This window comes from Microtus ochrogaster, linkage group LG3 (assembly GCF_000317375.1).
Source record: "Microtus ochrogaster isolate Prairie Vole_2 linkage group LG3, MicOch1.0, whole genome shotgun sequence".
NCBI classification, from domain to species: domain Eukaryota; kingdom Metazoa; phylum Chordata; class Mammalia; order Rodentia; family Cricetidae; genus Microtus; species Microtus ochrogaster.
This window is the reverse complement of record NC_022029.1, coordinates 28,904,086-28,930,522: the sequence shown is the minus strand read 5'-3', so window position 1 is coordinate 28,930,522 and position 26,437 is coordinate 28,904,086. Positions and strand designations below refer to the sequence as shown.

Below are 26,437 nucleotides of genomic sequence, written 5' to 3'. Positions count from 1 at the left end.
TGTGCATGCATGCACACACGTGCCAAAAAGAAACTTCAGGAGAAAAGGTTATGTGTTTTAACTCACAACTCCAGGTTATAATCCATGGTTGTAGAGAAATCGAGACAGGAACTTGGAGCAGTTAGCAACAACACATCCAGTCAAAAGCACATAGAAAATGTGTGCATGCTTGCGGGTGAGGTCTCTCTCTACTTTTAAACATCTCAGGATTCAAACTGAGGGAACAAGCACTGCCCACTTTTAGACTGAACCTCCCCGCATTTATTAAAATAATCAAGCTGATCCCCCACAGACATACTCAGAGGCCAACCTGATCTATGCGATCTCTCACTGACATTCTCTTATCAGGTGATTCCAGATCCCGTCAAGAGGACAATTAAAACAATCACCACATCACTAGCCTAGGAAAAGATTCCAATAAAAAAATAAAGTGTAGAGACCTGAGAGATGGCTCAGTGGGTAAAGATGCTGTGCTGCCAAGTCTGAAAGCCTAAGTTCAGTTCCCAGGACCCACATAGCAGAAGAGGAAAACTGAATCCTGTGAGTGATCCACTGACCTTCACATGTGCTCTGTGACACACATACACACGCATACACACACATACACACACACACACACAAATGCAATTCTTAAACTCTTTAAAACCACGTTCCTGGAGAGATGGTTCAGTAGTTACGAGCACTTAACAGCTCTTGCAGAAGGCCCAAGTTCTATTCCTAGAACCTGTATCAGACAGCTGCCTGTAACTCCAGTTCTAGGGAACTTGAATCCCTCTTCTCACCTTGGAAAGCACCTTCACACACATGGCGAATATGGACTCAGACAGGTACACATACATACATACATACATACAAAGTAGAAAAATGCAAAGTGTAGTTTCTATTAAATATGTATCACACTCACACCCTTATAAAGTAGGAATATTATTCCATTACCAGGCCTGATGGCACATGGCTACAATACCAGTTACCCAGCCAGGCCAGCCAGCTCAGAAGGGGCAGGGGATGGAGAGAGGGGGAAAGAAAGATCGTAAGTCAAACATCTTAAGTCAGGATGTGTCTACAATAGGAATTTCCAGTGAAGAAACACTTTCCTTCACAGAGTTTACGTTTTCATTCTTGTATGATGGGCAGACAATAAGCAACATAGGTGAGAAAAAAACCACCATCTATGGGAACAAATGCTGCTGAGCCTCCTACATCCTTTATCCAAATACTGGAAACCAGAAATGTTTCACGGGTTGGTTTTTTTTGTTTTTCAGATTTAAGGATATTTGCATATAAATAATTATATACCTTAAGTAGGAATGAGATGCAACTATAAACAGGAAAATTGTCTGTAGACCTTGTACACACATCCTGTCCTATCCAGCTGATAACATCATTGTCTCACCTGATTGTGGTGATCTGGCCCAGATTGAGCTCATAGTTGTTGACTTGAGCAATAAAGATGGCTGCCAAGGCCTCATAGAGTGCTGTGCCATCCATGTTGACAGTGGCCCCCACAGGCAGCACGAACCTGGTGATGCGGCGATCCACGCCCAGGCCCTCCTCCAGGCAGCGGAAAGTGATAGGCAGGGTTGCAGAGCTGGAGGAAAAGAGCTCTGGAGGCTGAGAATAGGGAGTAGAAGGATGGGGCAGGGGCAGGGGCAGCAGTGGGTCAAAGGAGGGCTTCCCTCTAGCACGTGGAAACTGGACTGGACTCTGAGCAAGGAGTAGAAAGTGGGAGGAAGAGCTGTGCGAGGGGAAATGGAACTCCTGATGCAGAAAGAACTCGGTGGTATGGATCCCCCAAGAGGAATGTCTCTTGACCTATTCACACCAAGAGTTTATAATGCCAGTCTAGCCCTGATGGCTGACCTCCCACACCAAAGCCTAAATATGATGAGTAACTTTGTTAGTTTTGCAACCAGGAATTACCTGGGAAGATAGTTTCAATGATAGCTTACTACATTTGGTCATCCTATGGGAATTATCTCTGGGGGATTGTCATAACAAATTGAAATGAGAAGACTCGGGCTACTGGGGGTGTTACTATTCCATAGGCAGAAGGTCCTGAACTACATCAAAGTGGAGAAATCAAGCTGAGCCAAGCAAGCAGCAAGCATGCATTTACTCTCTGTGCCTGAGAGTGATGTGACTAGCTGCCTCAGGCTCCTGTTTTGATTTCCCCAGAGAGACGGACTTGTAACCTGGAACTGAAAGCCAAATAAATTCCTTCCCCCACCCCTAAACTGTCCTTTATTGGTATATTTTATCACAGCAACAGAAATGAACCTAGAACAGTAAACGGCAGAGTGTCAGTCTGCACAGGGAACAACCTCATCTACAGGAGCCCTAGGCCTCTCCCCAACCACTTCAGACTGTACTTCCATTTGACTGTCAACTTAAGTAGAAAGAGTAGGCATCTCATTTGGGGTCGGTTTTTCTGCAAGAACAGACCCCTCTGTGGTCAGCTTTATGCCATGAAACTTAGAGCTTGGACTCACAAATGTTGGCCTTGGAACTAGACATGGCCTACTGCAAAACACCCAATGCTACTTCAACCTTTTCCAAGCATCATAAACAGCACTGGGAGGGTGGGGTGACTAGCTCCATAGTGGTCAGATTGGTTTAATTCTGGGTACAATAGTATCAATCCTATTTAGCCACAGATCAAAGATCAAAAGGCACATTCTCCAACCACCATGAGGACAATAAAAATATTTTCTCCTATCTGTTTGGCTCTTGGGATACTTGCTCAAACAGTTTTGAATTTGAATGATGAGAGACAAGGGAGCTCACTTTATTAGCCCCCTAAAAGCACAAACAGGAGAAAGCCTCAGAAGCTAAGCCTCTCTGAGCTTGTGGTACTCGCACAGTACCATCTCAAACCCAGCATTGGCATCTGGTTCTCCTCATAAACTGGAGAAACAAAAGAGACAGGAGGTTAGGAGAGTCATCACAGGACAAAGACTAAAACCCCAAGTATAGGCCACATGCAGAGAGCTTCAAGAGTCCCCCAGTACCATTGTACAACCAGAAGAGGTGTTTGGGGAGGTGGAGAGGACACCTAAAGGAACCCATGAAAGATGAACAATAGACCCAGGGAGAGTTCCGGGAAAGGTCATACCTGGAAGAGGTACCCATGGCTGTGATGAGGGCCTGTAGCATGCCCCCAATGAATGGGAAAGGGTTCCGATGGGTGACGAGGAAGTAGATGAGGGGCAACACACCACCAGCATGGAGGAACAAGCCAACGATGACAGTCAGAGTATACATGCCCAGCTGACCTCCAAGGACAGCCATGTCTTCCATTTCTAGAATCTTCCCAGCAATCAGGAACAGGATGCCCACTGGTGCATACCTGAGCAAGACACATATTTATTAGGGTGATCTCCCTCACAGGTCTGGAGTTGGCATTTCCAAAGCTTTGCCCATACAGTGTCCTGAACCCAGACAGCTCCTACCACACAATCCCAACTTCATCCCAACCTATCCCAAGCATCAAAGCCAGCACTGGGACACTGGGAAAATGACCCTGTGGTTAGAAGTACTTGATATTCAACGATGAAAACCTGATTTTAGATGCCACCACTCACATTGGACAGCTCAAAAACACACTGCAGCTCCAAGGGATCTGGCACCACTTTTTGGGCTCTTTGGGCACCCATAGGCACATCTGCACATCCACTAACACATCCACACTCATAAATAAAATAAGTTTTAAAATAGCTAGGGTTTGCTTCCAAAACATTGCCCCCAAAGGCTCACTTGTTGAACACTGGTCCTTGGTGGTCCCATGTTCTCAGGTGGGGACTGTGAAAGCTAAACTGTTATGAGCATCCCAACCTCTGGTACGGGTTATGCCTTGATGCATTACATTACTGAATGAGCTATTGAAAGCAAACTATATGAAAAGCCTGGTTAAAGAAAGTAGATCACTAGGGGGTGTACCTTCTCTCCCCAGCCCCTCACTCTCTTGCTCTCTTCTTCCTAGATGTGGTGAAGTTGGCAGCTTTATTGGCTGTATCCATTCACCCTCATGGTCCAAATGCAATGGAGACAGCCAACTATGCACTGAAATCTGCAATACTGTGAGACAAAAATAAACCTTTCCTCCTTTAAATTGTTTTTTTTTCCCCTGGGCATTTTGTCATAACAACAGGGGACTAACTACTACAGTCGAATTCTATGAATACATTCACCTCCCACCGGTCACCCAACTGCTCATCCAATCAGCAAGAAACTTCCTACCACACCACAGCAGGCAGCCTTCTGGTGTCTTTATCTCATTCCCTTGTTCAAGTCCCTTCCATCTTGACTCCAGATGACTATTACCTTCAGAACCCCATCCTTAGGCATTGCTAAGTGGTAGTTTGAATGAACATGATCCCCATAGGCTCATAGGAAATGGCACTATTAGGAGGTGTGGCCTTGATGGAGTAAGGGTAATCTTGTTGGAGGAAGTGTGTCACTGGGGACAGGCTTCGAGGTTTCAGATGCTCAAGCCAGACACAGTTTGTTTCTCTCTTCCTGCTGCCTGCTGATCCAGATGTAGAACTCTTGTCTCTTTCTCCAGCATCACATCTGCTTGCATGCCACCACACTTCCTGCCATGGTGATTATGGACTAAACCACTAAACTGTAAGCCAGCCCTAATTAAATGTTTTCCTTTATAAGAGTTGCCATGGTCATGGTGTCTCTTCACAGCAATAGAAACCCTAACCAAGACACTAAGACATCCCCTATCTCTGGCTTTCTAAACTTTCATAAATTTTCTTCTGTGCTAGTTAGTTTGAACTATCAACTTGACACAAGCTAAAATCACCTGAGAAGAAAGTTTCAGTGAGGGATTATCTAGATCAGGTTGGCCTGTGGGCATGTCCATGGGGGGGGGGGGCTGTCTTAATTGCTAATTGTTGTAAGAAGGCCCAGCCCATTTTAGGCAGCACTATTTGGTGGGCCCTGGACTGTGGAAGAATAAAAAAAGCAGGCAAACAAGCAAGCAATCAGGGGCTCACATGTTGATTCTTTCTACTCTTGATTGTGATGTGATGTTTTAAGTTCCTTCCTTGTCTTCTCTACAGTAATGGAATGAAACCTGGACCTGTGAGGCTGTAAATTCCCTATGTGCTGGTCTTTATGTCATAATTTTATCACAGCAAACAAAGTAAACCCAGAATAGTCATTGTACAAACACTCAGGGCTTCTCAGGCTTTGCCTGTTCACATCCTTGTTTGCCATATCTCTCTCCTCCTCATACCCAGTTAGATTCTTCCTCACCTTTCAGATCCAGTTGTAAGTCTCACTCCTCATCTTCCCAGGCAGCATCCACTGCATTTTACTACAGCAGCTACTGCTTTGGATTACATACACATGGTCTGCATCTGTCTCCTCCTAGATTTTACAAACGTCTTCAAGATAAAGTGTAACATGAGGGCCTGCTTGTTGGGGATTCTGGCCTGCCCAGTTCCCACAGCTCTTTAACCCCAAAGAAATCACACAAAGGTCTATATTAATGATAAACTGATTGGCTCATTAGCTCAGGCTTCTTATTAACTCTTATAACTTGTATTAACCCATTATTCTTATCTATGTTAGCCACATGGCTCGGTACTTTTTTCAGCAGTGTAGGTCAATCTTCCTTCTCCTGTGTCTGGGCAGGACTACAGAAAGAGCTTCCTTCTTCCCAGAATACTCCTGTTCTCATTGTCCCACCTCTACTTCCTGTCTGGTTGTCCAGCCTATACTTCCTGCCTAGCTATTGGCCAATCAGAGTTTATTTAAAGCAAAATTGACAGAATACAGAATTGTCCCACACCAATAAAGTATGACTTCAGTGTATCGATGTTTCAAGCCTGGGGAGATGTCTGCTAGATGGATGATCTCGTGGTGGAACGAAAGGATTTTGAAAAAATTAATGTGAAAGGGGTCACGGGTCTGGGGAGATGGCTCAGTGGTTAAAACACTTATCGTATAAGCATGAGGAGCAGAGTTTGAATCCCATGTAATACTAGATAGGCACTGCAGCAAGCCTGTATTTCCAACCTCAAAAGGTGAAGTCAGGGGATCCCACAGAGCAGCTTGGCTAGCAAGGTGAGCCATTTTCTTGAACCTGAGGTTTAACTGAAAGATCCTTCCTTAATGAATGATGTGAACGAGCAATGGAAAATGATTCCCAACATCCCCCTTGGGCCACCACATGCATACTCACCCCCACACATGCAAAAATAACATGCATACACATACACATGTATATCACACCATCCCCAAATGTAGAAAGGAAAATGAGAAAAGGACAAGAGTAAGTATATAAGTGAATGGGCATGTGGAATGTCTAAGGGAGTGAATGAGAGAACGGCAAGTGCCTATGCAAATAAACAGGTCTGGGAATGAATCCAAGTAGACTGGTGTAAGTGGGTAAACAAATAAATGCAGTCAATAGCTTAACTAATAGGGTTAACACTACAGTATTAACCTAGCTTATTCAAGGCCCTAGGTTCCATCCTGAGCACCATGCAAAAAAAGATAGTTATCTAAGAAACTGAGGGTACAGACTGTAAGGCCTCAATTCAACCCTAGCACTTAAAATAATTATAGGGACCAGAAAGATTGCTCCACAGGTGAGGATGTGTTCTGCAAAGTATGATGGTCTCAGATGGATCCTGAAATCCACGTGGTAGAAGGAGAAAACTAACTCCCACAAGTTTATCCTCTATCTCCATGTGCATGCTATGGCATGCATATCCATACCCATATACTCAGACAACAGCAGATAGATAGATAGATAGATAGATAGATAGATAGATAGATAGATAGATATAGATAGATAGATAGATAGATAGATAGATAGATAGATAGATGATCGATAGATAGATGATAGATAGATAGATATAGATAGATAGATAGATAGATGGATGGATGATAATAGATTATTGATATATGATAAATGCAATAAAGTAATAATTGTGAAATAATTTAATTAATTAACAGATTTATCACTAAATAGATATACAAATAAGTGATCAAACTGATAAATAGAAGAAGATAAATAAAAGACGTTAAGCAAGTGGGCCAAAGCTAGAAAAATGAGTGAATGAAAGAAATAGATGAATGAATGATGGAAGAAAGGAATGAAGGAATAAGTCACTGGGTAAAATCATTACAGTAAAGAAAAAGAGGAAGTTAATTAATGAGCTGATGAGTAAATTAGCCAATGCAGAAATGTAGTGGCACATACCTATAACCCCACCAATCAGGAAGCTGACACAAAAGGCAGGCAGGTTCCAGACAATCCTGGGCTACGTAGGAAGACTGTCTCAAAAACAATGAAATGAACTCACAGCAACTGTAGCTTTCTGCACAAGATTGATATGAGATCAAGCCAGTCACCATTCCAACACGGAGAGGGGAGAGATTCACAAGCCCCACCCATAGCTGAGAAACTATTTTGATTTTGACAGTTAGTGGCTGTTGGGGAAGGGGAAGTCAACTTTCTTCACGGATGTGGCATCCTGTAGGACTGTGCCCTCATCCACGTTCCGACAGACAGCTCTACTTGGAATCAATGGAAGATATATACAAACATGCATATGAGGATATAAAGTTGGAAGGGGGACATGAGAGTCTGAGAGAAGCTGAGACGTTGGAGGGAGAATGGGAATGGGAATATTATCAAGACACTTTGTGTTCATGTATGAAGTCCTCTAAGAATACATTTCTATTACATAAAAATGGGGGGTGGATGACCCAATGTGTGGAAGAATCAGCTTAGATTCACTGAGCCAACGCACAAGTAAGGGAGTAAGTGGATTAATGGGGTCATGAACAGCTGAATAAATCCCTACAGAAAGATATGAATGAACAAATGAGTTGATGATTAAATTAACTAGTACACGGATGAATAACTGGCCAAATGTCTCCAACAGTCCCATCAGCCCTGTTGCCATCACCTCCAGGAACCATCACCACCCACCCTACTACTCACCAGATGATAATGCCCACCAGCCTCATAATAGCCTCATTGAGGCTGTCGAAGAAGTCCCTCAGGACACGGCCTTTGTGCTTCATGCCACCAATGACCAGCCCAAAGGCCACAGAGAAGACCACAAGGCCCAAGGCATTGATGCCATTGGCCGAGCCAGGCACAGGCACAGTCTCCTCAAAGCTTATCACCTCCTGCAGGGTGCCCAAGGCCCGGGTGACATTCTCCAGGATGCTGGTTTCATTCTCTACTGAGGATGGGGGAGACATGGAGGCCCCCAGCTCTGACCCATTCTCTGTCCTTACAATCGTCCTGGTTACCACTCGTGTGCTGTACTGCGTCTTAAACTGAAATGCAGAGAAATTGGAACCAGATTCAGTATGGTGGTTAGCTCCCTTGTAAATATCCCTAAGAATGGACATGCTGCAAAAAATAAAAACCGGGAACTAGGCATGTAAGGTTCCATATTCCATCCTTGGTGTTGGCATGAGCATGCACATGTATACACATATGTTAGCAAAACACCACACACACACACACACACACACACATGAATTACTCTTATAGCCCAGCAAGACCACAGTTAGATATGTAACCAAGGAAATGGATAAAACAACTCAAAGAAATACAAATTGAGCTACCAAAAACTCCAACTCTGTGGGAGACAAGACAGCACAGGGCGTACAGGAGCTTTCAACCGATGCCGATAATCTGAGTTTGACCCCAGGCCCCACACGGTAGACGTGGAGACCTGACTCTGCTCCTTGTCCTCTATTCTCCACATGTACGCCATGGCATGTACCCACATCTATACATGACCACACACACAAAGTAAATAAGTAAAATGTAATAAAACAACAACCCAATAACCAAAATTGGAAAGATTTTTAAGATTTATTTATTGTGTCTGTGTGTTTATCTAATTGGCATGATTTGGCCATTTCACCATATATGCAAATTTCATATATTTAAATTATTTGTGCATATTTTATATATAACAAATTATATGTATATGTATATAAATATGTATATTTAATATATCATATGAAATATGTATGTCTGTGTGTGTATATATATTTCAGAGTTCCATTAAAAACATAAGTGTATTCTACTGTTGTATAGCAGCTTCCTCTAAATTGAAAGATTCACTCCAGTAGGTTCATGAAATTCAGGAAGTAAACAAACTTCATGTATTTGGGGAAATCTGAGGCTTTCAAGATTTGCAAAAACCCTCCCTTGCCTTTATAAAAGCGTTAAACAATCACTAGTGGAGGAGACTCTGACCTGCCAAGCTCCCAAGAGGAGAGTCCAGGACCTGGTGAGCTGCTTGTAAATTGCACAGAGAGCTCCTCTGGGAATACAGCTTTCAATAGCTGTCACCCATTCTGGGCTGGGCTTTTCTGAGAATGCAGATGTCTTTGAGTCATCCCTGCTCCTGTAAGTAACCCCTCACCCATACTCCAATTAGAAAGCCTGCCAAAAACTCATTGGTTCCACAAATTGTGCAATCATGACTTAGGTCTGTCATGGGCTGACAGACCTGTATGCTTTATCTCCCTAGAAAAACCTTCACACACAACTCCTCAGCATGTGTGAATTCCATGTCCGTAGACACAAGCAACCATGGATTGGAAATACTAAAAGAAAACCATTTATGTAGTGAACACATACACACCTTTGTCTTGCCATTATTCTCTAAACCAGCCGTTCTCAACCTGTGGTCATGACCATCGGATAACACATATTTCTAAGTTTCTTAGGGACTAAGACACCTCTCAGTTGCGAAATTACAATTATGATGTAACAACGAAAACAACTCAATGGTTGTGGGTCACCATAATATGAGGAACTGTATTAAAGGGTCACAGCATTAGGCAGGTTGAGAACCACTGCTCTAAATGGTTCTAATGCAGAACAGCTGCCTGCATATCATTTACATGTGTTAGCTGTACTGTGTCACCTAGAGGATGATCTAGAGGTCATTAGCAAATTCTACCTGTTGTTGTAAGAGACTTGAGCAGCAAAGATTTTTGTATACAATCTTTGTTAATGCCAAGGGATACTACAATTTTTGTATTTCAATTTTGGAGTTCTTAATAAAACGTATGACTAAAGAAATGAGTAACTGGGTCATAAAGATAGATCACAGCAAGTAAAAGTGTTCACTGTGCACAGGCCTGACGATCTGAGTTAGATCCTCAGAACCATGGTGGGAAGAGAGTACCAACTCCCAAAAGTTGTCACGTGAGATCCACGTCCACACCTGATATGCATTCACACACAAACATACACACATATTGATGATGATTAATAATGATAATAATAAAATAACTGACATTGGCCTAATATAAACAAGACCTGAATTTCATCTTCTTCACCAAGGAGAAGAAATGAGTAACTGAATAGCAAGGATGTTAAAAACCAAAGTATGGAAGAATGGCTATATAGTCTGCATCTTTATGTCTAGCCTTCAATAAAGGGGTTGTTAAACACCCTCTGATGGTCAAATCCAGTCCACTACTTGCTTCTGTAAATAAAATTTTACAGAAAAGTCCTCTGCACACGTTGCCTGTGGCCACTTTTCTATTATCAGCCCCAAGGTGATGCTCAGACACATTTTAGGATATCTGTGATCAGAAGTCCCAGAACGCCTACCCCAAATTCTCAGTATGAGTCCCATACCCTGGCAACCCTTTGTATCACCATCATAGCCATGGGAAGTACACTTGTTCTTCCAGAATCCTCCCCAAGGCCTCCCACCTACCCACTCTTTCCTTGGGAAGCAAGCTCCCTCTCCCCTCCATCCCTCCTTGATTAAACCATGTGCTTCCTCCTAACCTGTTTAAAGCAGGCCTCCACAAGGTTAGGTGGAAACATATTTCTGCACAAAAACATCAGAGAAGAGAAAGTAGTTAGACTTTGGAAGTGAGCCAAAGGTGACTACTGCAGAAGCAATGACAATAGTTGCAGCAGGCAACATAGAAATGCATGTTGTGGGCCAAGTGCTGAGCCAAGTGCCTGCCCTACAGTGACCCTAGAAGTAAATACTGTTTATATCCCTAGCTTCCACACAAGGTAACCAAAGGCCAGAGGACATCACCCAGCCCCACAGAGCTGCTCGAAGGTGCAGGTGTTAACTTACCATGTACTGACTAGAGTTAGGCCCCTCCAAAAGTCGTGTTGGAATCTGACTGCCATAAAGGAGATGTTGAGAGGTAGATCCTTGTACTAAAAGGTTTATAGATTAACAGGAAGTGGCTTTGTTTTTGATATGCTTGCTCTGGATAACTATACATATGCCTTCTGCCATGTTAGCATGCAACTAGAAGGTCCTCACTAGATGCTGGTACCAAGTTCTTGGACATCCTAAATTCCTAAATAATGAGCTAAATAAACCTTTGTTTTTTGTTTCTTTTTGATATTGCTGTTGTTGTTATTTTACAACTAACTTGATTTCAAGTATACTTTTCACTTCATTTAATTTTTAATATATTTATTGGGGAGGTGCAGTGCCATGGTGTACACATAAAAGGTAGACAACGTGTAGGAGTTGGTTCTCTCATTCCACCATGTGGATCTCACCAGGTTGTCAGGCCTGGAGGCAAGTGCCTTTACCCACTAAATCACCTCACTGACCCTAAATCTTATTACATTTATTTAGGGATGCATATGTGTGCATGTGTGCATGTGTGTATGTGTGTGTGTGTGCATGTGTGCATGTGTGTATGTGTGTGTGTGTACATATATACCACAGGATGTATATGGATGCGAGATTCTCTCCTTCCACCAGGTGGATCCAAAGGATTTGCAGCAAGTGCCTTTACCCACTGAGCCCTCTCATTGACCCTCAGCTATTGTATAATAGCAGTAGAAAACACCATGACAGTTCCTAAACTCTTCCAACTCCAGGTCAGTACTATGAGAACAACATGACTAACTTTGATGTCAATTCTGACAGCAAAGTCTTGTTGGATTAAGAGAATCATTTGCTCATGAAAGGAAGTTGGGAACACCTAGTGAACAGCAGCTCCTTTTTCTCAGTCCTGAGATACTCAGACTGTGTCCTCCCTAGTCTCAGAGTTCAAAGTCATATCTAGATGTAGCTTTCTTGAGGCTATGCAGGGCAAAAATTGAGTACCACAAATAGCAACCAATAGTTGCTTTCTTTTCCAAACTAGATCCACCTTTTCCTGGGGTCTCTCAGAGAAAGAGAATTGTTGCATGTACATCCAGAAGTCTCAACAAAATGAGAATGTCACCTGACCAGGTCCATGAAAGCATCAGCTGTTGGGACAGTCTCAATCCGGCCCTCACGGTGCAGCCCCTCCTTGGAGCCCTTGCCAGGATGGATGATGGTGACCATTAGGATCCCGATGAAAACCGCAATGACTGTGGTCACCATGTAGTACACAGCTGCCCGCATTCCCATCCGTCCTGTTGCCTTGTTGTCCAGGGATGCCATACCTAAAAGAGAGATAGTGCATTCCGTGCCACAGCAACCAACTCCTTTTCCCTCCATCTGTTCCACCTACTCCATACCATCAGCTCAAAAATTATTGCATATTCCTTAACTGAAGATGTCCACAGAAATCATAGGTTCACTTTCAACTGCTGATAGTTATCTATACAACTGCTTTTATGCTATCATGAATAAATATATTATGAGGTAAAATATAAATTGATTATAGTTTTGTAAAGTGAATAAAGGGGCTGGTGAGGTAACTCAGTAGTTAAGAAGACACGCTGTTCTTACACAGAACCCAAATTCCATCAGCAGCACAAATATTCGGTGGCTCACAACTATTTGTAACTCCAGCTCCAGGTACCTTTTGGCCTTTATGGTGACCTGCACTCATGTGCACATACCCACATAGGCACATGATTAAATAATAATACCAAAATAAATACATAAAAGTAAATAAGAAGTTTTGTTTTGCTATGAAATAAAGTTGTACAGTTTATATGGTATACCCGTCATCTAGAGATGATCTGAAGTACACAAGAGAGGAGGCGTAGGTCATCTGCAAACACTACATCATTTTGCAAAAAGGGCTTCAGCATTCTCAGGCATTGGTTTCTATGGAGATTTCTGAACTAGTCCCCTAGGAGTTCAACCAAGGGATGATTCAGATTTTGATTCTCAAGCTAAAAACAATTTTTAAAACAAAAATATTGCTCAAGAAACGAGTAACTGGGTAAACCTGAATCAAAACCAATTCACTCACCACCATACACATGTTGGGGGCTACACACACACACACACACACACACACACACACACACATACACACAAGAGCAAATAACTCTACCAATCACAGTACCTTCCCTTTACTCCACGTCAACCTCTTAACTCCCACCTAACCCTCCCCCTTATCTCTGCACCATGAATATCACAAACATTGAAGCCTTCATCTCATGGTCCACCCCAATTCTCGCCTCCCTCAAACCCACTTCTTTCTGCACTCTGCCTGGATACTGTTCATGCTCTACCTACATGTTCCCTACCAGGCCAATGCAACCATTCAGCTTCTATGAGTTTGGGATGCTAACAGCCTTCACTTCCCCCTTCCAGAAAAGCCCCGGAGTGAGCTACAGTCAATAATTGGCTGGGGCAGGGATTCAGATGAGGACAGAGTTAGGGGTGAGGAACAACACCATGATATTGCTCACACTTCAGAGATCCCGTCCAATGAGATCACACTAAGAGACCAACCTTCTTCTGAACACACATCTTTGCTTAGCTTCTTTCCCCACCCTGCTTCCCTAGCTTCCTCATGGGTTTCTCCCTCCGTGAGTCTCTCTTGACCAGATTCATATGTCAGGCTTGACTTCTAAGAAGCCCAACCTAAGAAAGCATTGTTTTAAGCCATGATCATTATTTCTGTCCTTAAACCCAAGGGTTACTAAACACCACCTATGAGCTAAATCTGGTGCACTAAATAAAGTTTTATTGAAACACAACTCTGATGAGTACTTTCAATTGTTAACTCAACACAATCTAAAACTACTAGGAAGAGATAATGGAGGATTGTCTAGATCAGGTGGACCTGTGGGTGTGTCTGTGGGGGTTGCATAGATTATACTGACTGAAGGAGGAAGGCCCACCCATGTGTGCACCACCATTCCCTAAGCAAGGGATTCTGGACCGCATACATGTAGAGTGGAGCGTGACACAAATAAGCATGTGTCCATTTATTTTCTCTCTGCTCTTGGTTGTGGGTGGGTTATGATTAGCTTCTTCAAGTTCCTATGCTGACTTCCCTGAATGGTGAAATACAACCCGGAACTGAGAGTTAAAGTAAACCCTTTCTCCCCTAAGTTCTTTTGTCAAGTGTTTTATTACAACATCAATGAAACTAGGGCAACAGTCATGCCCATTTGTTGACATATTGCCTATAGGTGCTCTTCCACTCCAGCATCAGAATCAAACCATTGCAATGAAGATCAGATGACCCTTGAAGCCAAAAACATTTACCATCTATAAGAAAAGTGCTACACAATGCATCCACAGCTCCTTCCCTTCCTCCATCCTCCATCCTGACACCTCCACCCCACTCACTTCCTACATGTTCACCCATATCCCACCTCCTATTCATCTACCCCACATCCCATCCACCTTCTCTGCCCCTCCATGGTCTCTTTCTCCCCTCTGGATAACTCTGAACTCACGCAGGATGGTATTTTACCTTCAAGCAAAAGCACAAGAAAGTTATCGGGCTACATGGATCATGTGGCAGCAGAAATTAAGCAAGACCTGGGCATAGCTTGAGTTGGTGAGTTGGGAAAGGGCTCCCATAGTTAGGGTAGCCCTGGTTCTTTTCTCAAGTTTGGACTCCTAGTGGATCCTGAAGATGCACAATGGCTTGGGCTCTCACCTGTGACAAGGCTGGAGACGATGAGGGGGAGTACCAGCATCTGCAGCATCCTCATGAGCAGCTCACCAGGAAAAGAGAAGTACTTTATCTGGCGGTAGGAGAGCTGATATGGGCGCAAAGCAAATGCCAGACTGACTCCTAGAGCAACGAAAGAAGGGTTCATCGAATGGACTATGGATCTCAACCCCATGCAGGGCCCATCTATCCCAAAGAGCGTACACTAGGGTGAGCAGTGAATATTTTATAAGGGTGTGTATTTCTGCGCTTGGTTATTCTGTGGATTTGTGTGTGCATGGGTACATTTGTGAATGAGTATGTGTGTGTACTTGTGTGGATATAGATGTGGGTATTTGTGTGTACTTTACACATGTGTGGGCTTGTGTAAAAAAGTATATGCATGGCTAGGTATATGTATGGGTATGTGCATGAGTACATTGTGTTAGCTATAAGTGTGCGTTTGTGTATGCATGGATCTGTGTGTATATGAGTATGTTCATGGGTATGTATGCATGTCAGTGTGTATGTGAGTATGTGTGTACATTTGTGTGAGCATGAGTATATATGTACATAATGTACATTTGTATAAATGGGTATGTATGTGTGTACCATTGGGTGCACACAGATATATGTGTGCACTATATGCATTTGTGTGCTTTTAGGTATGTGTGTACATTCATGTGCACATATATGGAGAGTGTACGTCCAGTTGTGAGCATAAACATGTGACTGCATATGTGGGCTCATATACAAAGATATGCACATGCATTTCTTGGGCGTGTCTATAAGTGTGACGTTATCACTTTCAAATATGGAAGTGCATATGCAATTTAGGCTTCTAAGCATGTAGATGTAAATGCATATATGAGTGTGAGAAAGTGTTCACAAAGTCTAACACAGCCGGCCCTGGTATATTTGGATGCCACACTGTCAAGTTAATCAAGCACACATGGAAATTCTTAGGGGAAAAATTGCATCTAATGAAAGCAGTAGGGGAACTACTAGGCAAGGGGAAAGGGAACAGCAGGGGCTGACTAAGAAAGATGGGGTGAAGAAAAAGAATATGACCAAAGCGCATTGAATACAAAGATGTCATGATGAAATCCATTGTTTTATACAACATGCACAAAATTCAACAGTTGTATCTGTTGAACGTGTGGAGATTTTTTTTCTCTTATTAATATTTCCTAGATAATATAGTATAGCAACTATTTACCTAGCGGTTACATTGCTTTAGGTGTTAAAAGTAACCAAAAGAGCAAGACAGCCACCTATTCTATACAAACACTAGCACCATTTTATTTAAGAAATTTAAGCATCCACAGACAACAAAAGCTTGTAAATAATCAAATCCCTGCATATCTAAATCAATAGACATTCAAGTTTCTTAAACAAAACGGGGTAGTATTTGACGGAACCAATATCCCAACTGTATGATGGATAGCTGCGTATTTATGAACGTTTGCACAGTTTATGTGATTGTACCTCTAAATTCTGTGCATATGTAAAATATATGCGTCATTCTCTGTGTGTAGTTGTAAAGTGCGTGTCTGCACAGTGTACTTGTGTGTGTACATATTCACACATGTGACATCACATCGTGTTTATACAGCTGTGTTTGCCTGTGTGTGTACTCTCTCTACCTATGTCCTCTGAGGGGCTGGGGACTTGTTAGAGGAATGCACGGCGGGGAGGAGGAGGGGTGATGTTAATAGAAGTCCCGCCTCCCTTAAGCAGAGCTCACCAATGATCACAGCGCTAACTGTGAGCAAGATGAAGGCATTCCTGCGCAGGAAGCGCCGCACGTGCTCTCTGGTCATGGTCTGCAGACGCAGGCGCGTGCGCAGAGCTCTCTGCTGCAGACTGTCCTGGAAGCTCTGTAGACAGCCCACGCCACCCAGGCGCTGGCCGCTCTCCCTCAGGAACAGACTGTTGCCGTGGCTGCTCATCGTGTCTCTGCCAGGACAGAAGAGACCATGTCTGGTGAGGGAGGAGTCCGAGAAAGGAGTGGGTAAGGTCGAGGGGAGGGCACTGCAGCTCAGAAGTCAGGTGAGGGGCGATTTTCATCTGCCAGTATGCTACCTTGCAGGGACACCTGAGAACCTGCCTGGATCGGATTCAGTTTTTAACCTAACTGCAAAAGGTTAAGGCCTTTAGACCCAAACACACCAGAGTGGGTGGTTAGAGACAGGGAATAAGAACACACGCACACACACACACACACAAACAAATACTGCACACCTTTAATGTTTTCTGCCTCCAGTCTCCTCCTTCACTGAGATCATCTCAAGCAATTGGGGAGTACTGCAGCAGTCAAACCAAAACGCCATGCCTTTGCTGAATGCCGATTGCATGAAGAGCTCTTGCAAGGGCAACCCCCCCCCCCCAGCACAATAGTTGAGCCTCCAGTCTGAAGACGCCCATAGTCGACTTTTCACAAGAACAAATTCAGCAAGCGCCTGGTAAATGGGGGGACCCAACTAAAGTGGCTTACATTGTGTACATGACCAAGAGAGCAATAAAGTAAGGGAGGGATCGCTCAGGAAGGAAATGATGACATTTCTAGTCCCAGCTTGATGTTTACGAACCTCTTTTGGAGTGAGATCTCAGACTTTGTATCCCTCTTTTACATTTGTCCATATCTATTTATCCTTATTGACTTACTTTTTTTAAGGTATCCAAAATGGGATGTTGTATTTTCCATAAATTAAAAAAATGCCCATAAATATAAAACCTACCAATCTGTTAAACTTCTAAACACTTGGAAGTTACAAACAAAACAGCCTAGAAATGGTGACTTTTGACCCAGCCTTTGGCAGTCCTGTAAAACCAGCAACTCAGGGGTGGGGTGGGGTGGGGGACAGACAGTTTACAAGTTCAAGGCCAGCACCTGTCTCAAAAAAAAAACTTAAATTTAAAAAGAGAGTTAGTGGCCAGGGGCTGGAAGATGGCTCATTGATTAAGGGTGCATATTGCTCCTGCAGAATTCGTCCCCAGCAGCCACATCAGGTAGCTCAGAACTGCTTAAGTACCTTCCTAGCCTCACTGACACCTGCACTCTCATATACAGACACAGACACAGACACACACACACACACACACACACACACACACACATGCACGTGCGCGCATGCACGTGCACGCACTCATACACACACACACACACACACAATCAAAAATGAAAGTTCCTTTTTAAAGAGGGCCAGGCTGTATAGTTCAGTGGTAGGGTACTTGCCTGCCATGTTCAAGGCCCTACGTTCAATTCCCAGTACTGATCCCCTCAGCTTCCCAAGGACCTGGGGTTGCAGGCATGCCCCACCACATGCATCCTTGAACTGTTTCGTCATTGTTTTGCTGCCACTACCTAAGTGGCTGTCTTTCTAAGATGGCTGCCCTCCCTATCTGTCTGAGTTCTCCATGAGCTTCCAAAAGACAGGTCACCTGACTAGGCTACCCATGCCCTGCAGGCTGCAAGCCGAGGCCTTGCTTCTCGGTGTGAAGCCCCACCCAGTCAGCATCTTGTTCCAAAAGGACTGGTCCCCTGAAGCCACAGTGTTGCTTCTCACCCTGTTGTGAACACTTCATATGCAGGACTGAAAGCTGCACAGAAAATAAGCAGTTGCTCCCTCTCCTCTGGGACATCATGTGCCCAAATGATAACTCAAAATCACCACGGATCCCAAAAGCATTCAACTGAGTCCAAAGCAGTCAGGAGCCTAGACACTTTGTCTTTTCTTCTCGCTGCCCTACAAGCCATGCTGTACAGTCCAGACAGCGGTTTTGCAGATTACAAATCAGCCTCCTCAGATAAGACCAACACTGGATGAAAAGCCATCTTGGCACTCAGGAGGCTGAGATGGGAGAAGCAGGAGTTCAAGGCCAGCCCTGGTTGGGAAAGACCCCATCTCAAAAAGGCAATCATCAGCTCGTGTCTAGCTGCAAGAGCTGTTGACAGTTGATAGATTCTGAAAGAAGAAGGGGCAGTTTTCTCAGTGGCGTGGCCCATGATAGGTTGCTCATGCTCCATTGGACAGTCCTTCATTTTCATCATTAATTGCATCAGGCAGCATTAAATGGACTCAGTGGATTATTTAGAAGAAGAGAAAGCTAAAAAGGAGGAGGCAGCAACATGAAGTTAGGAGAAGAATGGGAGGAGATTCAGGAAGAGTTAAAGAGGAAAAGGAAGGAGATGTCTATATTATCTAAATATACATGTATTCATATATGAAATCACCAAAGAATACTTTTAAAAACTCAGTGGTAAGGCTGAGAGATGGTTCAGAGGTCAACAGTGTGCGCAGCTCTTTGAAAGGACTCACATCAGGTGGCCCACAGCCAGAGAATCCGACATCACCTGAACTCATATGCACATACCCACACATGGATACACATAATTAAAAATATAAAAATAATTTATATTTTATGTGTATGAGTGTTTGAATCCATGTGTATATGTCCACCATGTGTGCAGTGACCGTGGAGTCCAAAAAGGGGCACTGGATTACCTGGAACAAGAGCTACAAGGAATTGGGTGCTGGGAGCCGAATCTGGGTTCTCTACAAGAGCAAATGGCACCCTTAAATGTTGAACCATCTCTCCAGTCACAAAATAAATCTTTTTTTAAATCAATGGTAGTATGGGCTTAGCATATGCAAAGACTTGGATTTAATTCCCAGCACCAAAAATCAATCAATCAATTGATAAAGTTGTTCAATTTGCATCTGTTCTGGGCATGAACAGACTTTTCCTCTCATTCCCTAAACTAATATGTGCAAGGTATTGAAGTTGTGCTAGGTGGAGTTATTACTCTCTATCATTGTGTGCGTGTGTGTGTGTGTCTCTGTGTGTGTGTGTGTGTGTGTGTGTGTGTGTGTGTGTGGTCAGAGGACAACTTTTAGGAGTCCATCTCTCCTCCAAAATGTAAGTTTTAGGGACTGAACTCAGGACTTGGGATTGGTGGCAAATACCTTTACCCACTGTGTTAGGTGTTAAAAGTAATGTAAAGATGAGCTAAATACGAAAGAAGGCAGGAAAGGGCTCTGTGCAGATATGATGCCATTTTATGTAGAAGACTTTCGAATACAAAGGTTTTGGAGTCTATCCAGGATGGAGGGTGTGCCTGGAACAAATTCTCTGACAAAACCTAAAAACAACTAGCTAGTGTGGGAGTTGACATCTGATAGCCTGTGAGTCAAATCTTTTAATATCTGTGTTGTTAGCATTTTTTTAATCACGGTATTGGCACACAGCTACATTCATTCATTGTGTGTTTCTGCAGGTACTTTCGTGCTACAGTGGCAACAGTGAGTTGCTGAAATAGAGATCAGAAAACAAACTATTTACCAAAGTGGCTATGACTTTACAAAAGTGGGGGCGGGGAGGACAAGACGACTTGTTGGGTAAAGAGGATTGTTGCCAAGCTGGATGGCCTCAATTCAGTCTTGGACCCACATGAAGAAAGGAGAGAACCAAGTGCCACAAGTTGCCCTCTGACTGCCTTGTGCATGCTCGAGGGTGCAAGTGCACGCACACACACACACTGAATAAACGTAATAATTTTTAAAGGCTGACTTTAGCCTAGTCAAATCATATATGAATGCTGGAGTACTGAGGACACAGCTCAGAAACGGAGCGTTCATCAATTGCACATAAGGCCCCAAGTTCCATCCCAGCCGTGGAGGGGGGGGAAGCCAACAGGTGGTAATTAACCATTAAAAAACAATTCAACAAATAAGCAGAAGTCCAAAAGATACAGACTTGGGCTCAAATGCAAGGCTGTCTTCAACACCCTCACCACGCCCGCCTAGATCACTGTAAACGCACACAGTTGTGATTTGCTACTATGTTGATTCTTCCTTTTTAGCTCAGTGGACATGTGATAACTGCTCCCACTCACAGAGCACAGTGAAACCTTTCAGAACATAAAGGCAATGCATGATGCCAGATCAAATTCCTTAGCAGTTTCATTCCCATTGGCCAGGAGCATTCAAACTCCTGTTTTCTAATCCTTTATAAAAGAATAAACTGTTGAACAATATCATCACCCTCCCCTTCTGTGTCTCCCCTCTCACAATCACTATTCTTCTGCCTGTTTGTTCAAGGTCAAGATTTGTAGCTTGCGTGGGAATGAGATCACACGGCATTTGACTTTGTGTGCTTAGCTTATAAAATTAACATCACCAATCATTTGGGGGGGAATGCTATAATGAGAATGAATTCTTCGTATGCTTATTAAAACGTAGTAAATGTTTTAAAACAACATCTTGTAATACTTGAAAGTACCCTCCACCTGGGTCCCCTGGAGCTGTTGGGTACGTCTCATCCAGGGAGTTGCTCTGGTTTCTTTTGGTTCTCTTAAGCTACCTATTCTGGAAATGTCTTTTCTAGGCTCTCCAACACCTGCAAGGTTAAGGGTTAAAGGATGAGTCTCATCCCTTTCCCCTCAACTCTCGAGTGTAATGAGCCATGCCAGCCACCACTTGGAGATAAAGGGAAGAAAAGAAGGACCTTCTGACCCCTAGACCTCAAACTTTCAAGACCTAGAGGTCTTTGAAAGTAGAAGTGCTTGTCTCACTATACAGATGATACCCAAAGCTAAGAGTCACCTGAAGCATGGCCAGAAAGCAATGGGGGGAAAGACCTCAAAGGATCTAAAGGGTTCATGGTGTGTTAGAATAAGCCCTGAGGGAGAAGACCTGTACATTTCTTACACTGACCATACATTAGCTATAGATGTGCAATGGCACCAACTCCACAAAAAAGTCATTGTTCTGAAATAGATGGTTCATTCAAAATCCGATTTTTGTGAGCCTGGCATGGTGATGCATGGCTGTAGTCTCAAGACTTGAAAACAGCAGCAGAAAGGCAAGTTTCAGGCTAGCCTGAGCTACACAGGGAGTTCTTATCTTCTAATAGACAGAGAGGGAGGAGAGGAAGGGGGAAGGAGAGAGACAGAGTTGTTGGTACTTCTTAACCAAATCACAGTGTGATGTGATGCAGCCTTGTGGGGTAACTTCAGTCTTAGCAAAGTAATACGCAGAAAAGATTTGTTTGTTTGTTTGTTTATATTTTTCATGTTTTCTTTTTCTTTGTTGATGTAGCCTGACGCTGTGCAGGTGTGTGTGTGTGTGTGTGTGTGTGTGTGTGTGTGTGTGTGTGTATAAAAAGATGAGTTTATTTTTATCTTATTTATGCGAGTGTTTGACCTGTATCTAACATGCCTGGTGCCTGTGGAGACCAGAAGAGGATGTTGGAGCCACTGCAACTGGCAATCAAACCAGGAACCTCTGCAAGAGCAGAGAGTGCTCTTTACCACTGAGCCTGCTTTCCAGCCCTAAAGTTGTGAGTTTTTTCATTCCTCCCTCCATTCTCAGACTTATAACTAAGCCATCTCCAAGGTCTCCTCTTACCCAAACAATGGTGGGCTAAATCTTATATCAGTGCTGTGCTGGGGGAGGAGTGAGTGACAGGAGAGAAAGGCAAGATAGAAATTAGTTCATCACACTCACACATACTTAAATACAGCCTCACATCTTGTTTTCCATTGACACCCACCTAATCCTTTATGGACACACAGTCCCTCAAAGACTCTTCAGACAAACAACCACACACACCCTTCAGAAATACAAATCCATTTTGCAACACCAGACACACAATTCCTTCACATTGTGTGTGAATTCAACACAAACATCTGCTACATTCATGCACAACCACTCACAGACTCAGAAATGCAAACCCATGCAGTCAGCATCAGCCATACAAAGTCCACAGAGACACACACACACACACACACACACACACACACACACACTGGCCACTGTCATGCACACCCTGGAACACAAGCCACACACTTAGAGTCTCCTGCACAAGTACCCCATGCAAATGAAACTACATGGATAGTGACATCCACACAATGCTTAGGCACACAAGCACACCACTTGAGAGCACAAAACTCTCTAAAGTCAAACACGTAGCTACACACACCTCTTTAGAAAAGCAATTCCACCAAAAACTCAATCACACACATACAACCTTCATACTCAGTGTCTGTTGAATGGGGCCAGTTTTAACCACAGTAGGTATGGTTGGGGTTGTGTTATGAACCTGTGGCAGGGAAGAGGAATTTCAGCCCAAGAAATAGAAGAGGCGTCATATTCAATGTTGAAAACAGGACTGAGAGTTGAGGTTACTAATGGGGGGTATGGGAGATGGGAAGGAGACCAGGGATCTAGTGACAGGAAACTCACCAGGGTGACTGGGCAGAGGTGGGCTCCGCACCTGTAAAGGGACAGGGGAGAGCTAAGGAAAGGTAGTAGTAAGTGGAGACCTGTGCACAGGGGAATCCCCACCTGCCTCGGACCCAGAACCATCCCCAATCAGAAGCAAATGCCCCACTCACCAGCCTCGGGTCAGCGGGGCCGCCTTGCCCTCGCCTCGTCGCTGCGCCCGGATGCAGAAGCCAGAACCCTTGGAAGCGCCGGCCGGGTCCGCTGGGACCCGCCAGTGACCCGCGCTGAATCTGCGTTGGGGACAGGACTACCAAGGCACCGGCACAGAGCCGGTACTGGCTGTGCAACCAGAGGGATGCGGGCTGGTCTGACGCTCACGTGGAAGCGGGGGGCGAGGGGCTGGGGCTGGGGGCGGTACCCCCTCAGGGATGTCCCCCCTGCCGCAGCCGCACAGGAGCTGGGGGACGCGGGGCGGGCGGGGTGACCGGCCTCTCGCGCACAGCCTCCGCCCCTGCGCTGAGCCGCGCCTCCGAGCCCGCCCCCTGCCCCTCCCGAGTCCTCGGAGGCCAGTAGGTCCCCTAGGGATGCACAGGGTACCAGGCGTTGTTACCGCTAGGCGGGAACCCACATTCTCAGCGTGGGTCTGAGGCAGGGGGAGGGGAGAACGCCAGCGTCGGGTGACCACCGCCAGCACGTGGGTTCGCTAGCCAGCTTCTCCCTCCGGTGCACCCTCCTGGCTTAGGCCATTTCACTGCTCTGTCCCTTTGGGCCAGCCCCTCTCCCTCTCTGAGCCTGACCTGAGAGAAAATTACAGCTGAGCAAAGCAAAGCGCGAGAGCCTGGAAACGCTCTCTGCTGTGTGAACCTCAGTGCAAACCGGAACCTTTCATAATTGCTGTTACTATTGTAATTAATATTATCTCTTGCTATTAGCACAGTACACGAGACAACGTGGAGGTACATTTTCCTCTCAGATGACACTGATTTGGTTGCTTCCAGCATATTGGTTCTTCTGAGAACTGAGGTTCTTTATAATTGTGCACAGAGGCCAGCGAGAGAATAAAAGTCAGTAAGGTGGGCTCCAGCGAGATGGCCTACCGCTTGTTGTACTAGGCTGGTGACTTGAGTTCCATCTTTGGGATTATCACTATTATTATTATTATTATTATTATTATTATTATTATTATTGTCGTATCTGTGCTCTTTATTGTTATTTTGGGCAATTATTGGTGGCAACCTTGTGAATCAGACAGATTCCTTTAACTATATTCCATTTGCATGGCCCTACAAAATAGATATTACCACCCCAGTCTGCGGACAAAGTGACAAGTACGCAGAACACTGGACAGCCAGGGAACTGTCCCCCAACTCCAATCTTTGTACATACAGCCCTGGCCCTAATCCTTGAACACACTTGCTAAACAAGGTGGTTCTCAATATCTTAGCTGTAACCTCCAAACGCCAGAAAATCTTTTTAAAATGCTGATGCCAAAACGAAACTGCACTGGGATTCCATCTCTCCTGAGTCAGTGTGGCTATCACCAATAAAACCAGAAAGAGATTCTGGTGAGAATAAGGAGTAAGGGAACCTTTATACTCTGTTAGTGAAAGTGTAAAATGGTGCCGCTTCTGTGAGCTCTCCTATAGAGGTTCCTGAAGAACTGAAAATAGAAATATCATACGACACAACTAGATCACGCTTGAGAGTAGACATAGAGGATTCAAATACAGAGATCCACACATCATGTATGTGACTACGCTACTCACCACAGTGTGGGATCTGTCCATCAACCCCTGAACAGATAAAAACACTTCAGTAAAGGCACACAATGGAATTGTACTCAACTGTAAAGAATGAAACCGTCAAATTTATAGAAAAATAGATAGAACTTTAAAATCACCATTTTAAAATACCTTTTATTTATTCTTTGAGAATCTCATATCTGTACATAATTTATTTTGAGCATATCCTCCTTCCAACTCTTCCCAGATCTTCACCACCACACCCCTCTACTGCTTGATATCCTTATTTTTCGGCCCATTGAGTCCCACCAGTTCTGTTTCCGTATGGATGTGTGTGTGTGTGGCCTTTCACTGGAGCATGGCCAGACCACACTGCTCAAGAAAACTGACTTTCCCTCCCCAAGCAACCACCAGCTATCAACAACTCCTCAACTGTGGGTTGGGGCTTGTGAGCTCCTGGCTCTGTACTACACTTCTCATTGGCTAGATCTTGTGCAGACAACCAGAGTAGCTGCTCATGAGTTCAAGTCTTGCTCTGTTCAGAAGACATTGCCTGCCAACATGTATCTCACAAAACGTCTGACTCTTGTTTAAACTTCAGAACAATCGAATCACAGCCCCTTGGATGGGACCCAGACATTGGTTTACTTTAAATAATCCTGCAAGTGATGCTCAGGTATGATTTAGGTTAAATGAATACCTGCCCTAGATGTAGGTAGGACCAGCAGGCCTCACTTTTAAGCTGTTTCTGCCTCCTCCCCCATTCCCTCTGCTTTGCTCTCTGCCTGTGATCTGTTTCTATCTCTCCTTCTTTATATGTCATTTTCACAACTCTGTTGGCACACATGGAGACAGAGACTCAGAGAAGTTTGGTAACTTCCCCCAAGTGGCACAGCCAAAAGTGACTCCCTAGTTTCAATCTCTGTGCACGCAAGCCTGGCTCTGGTCCTTGAACACATTTGCTAACCAGGGTGTTTCTCACCTCGACCTACTTAGAACATCCTGATACCAAATCAAAGTTGTGCTGACGTTATCAGCATGCACCCAACTCTGTAATTTTGTATGTGGTCCTGTTCTTAAGGCTTAATCAGTGGAGCTATCAACAAGGAAAGTCTCAGAAATTGTCAGAGTCAAGAGGATCTCAGGAGATTCAATAACCCAGTATAACTCAAAACCTTAGAATGGAATGAGACTGCAGCTCAAATCCAAAATTCTCCCGTATCCAAACCTTACATAACCTACCTGATACCACAGATGGAGATTCCACACCTGGCCATATGTGACAGTCTGCAGCAAAAACTCAAAAGCACTGAGAATACTGTAGATTGAGCATGACGTCACACACCTACACTGCCTGTATTTAGGAGTCTGAAGCAGGAAGATTGCAAATACAAGGCCAACCTGGGCTACAAGTATGAACTTTTCTCTAAACAAAAAAAAACCATCAGGTATAAAATGGCTTCCAGATAATGTCTATCAGATGTGTATGCAGCGTGATTGAACTTTGTGTTTAGATTAGATTCACACCTTTAATCCAAAATCTAAGAAGAAATTGCAAAATCTAAAACAGTGGCTGGGGTAATTAAATCACTTGCCAACCAGGTATAATTCCCAGGTGGGCATGGCAGC

General features: G+C 44.0%; 1 protein-coding gene across 3 annotated transcripts in view; it reads right to left on the bottom strand.

The window, feature by feature from the left end:
* Slc1a6 (solute carrier family 1 member 6) overlaps nt 1–23,806 on the bottom strand; it is a 30,104-nt gene extending 6,298 nt beyond the window's left edge. The window contains exons 1-9 of one of the 3 annotated variants that reach the window (XM_026786026.1): nt 23,237–23,801; nt 23,085–23,115; nt 16,583–16,794; nt 14,842–14,979; nt 12,226–12,430; nt 10,805–10,847; nt 7,970–8,313; nt 3,113–3,346; nt 1,394–1,588 (exon numbers count right to left, since the gene is read on the bottom strand). In XM_026786026.1, the coding sequence (XP_026641827.1) occupies nt 1,394–1,588; nt 3,113–3,346; nt 7,970–8,313; nt 10,805–10,847; nt 12,226–12,430; nt 14,842–14,979; nt 16,583–16,787 (1,364 nt within the window). In that variant the 5' untranslated portion in view covers nt 16,788–16,794; nt 23,085–23,115; nt 23,237–23,801. Of the gene's footprint in view, nt 1–1,393; nt 1,589–3,112; nt 3,347–7,965; nt 8,314–10,804; nt 10,848–12,225; nt 12,431–14,841; nt 14,980–16,582; nt 16,795–23,084; nt 23,116–23,236 lie in introns of those variants that run through there. The other 2 variants (XM_005360709.2, XM_026786027.1) reach the window with 2 other exon arrangements.
* Nucleotides 23,807–26,437: the final 2,631 nt, after the last annotated feature.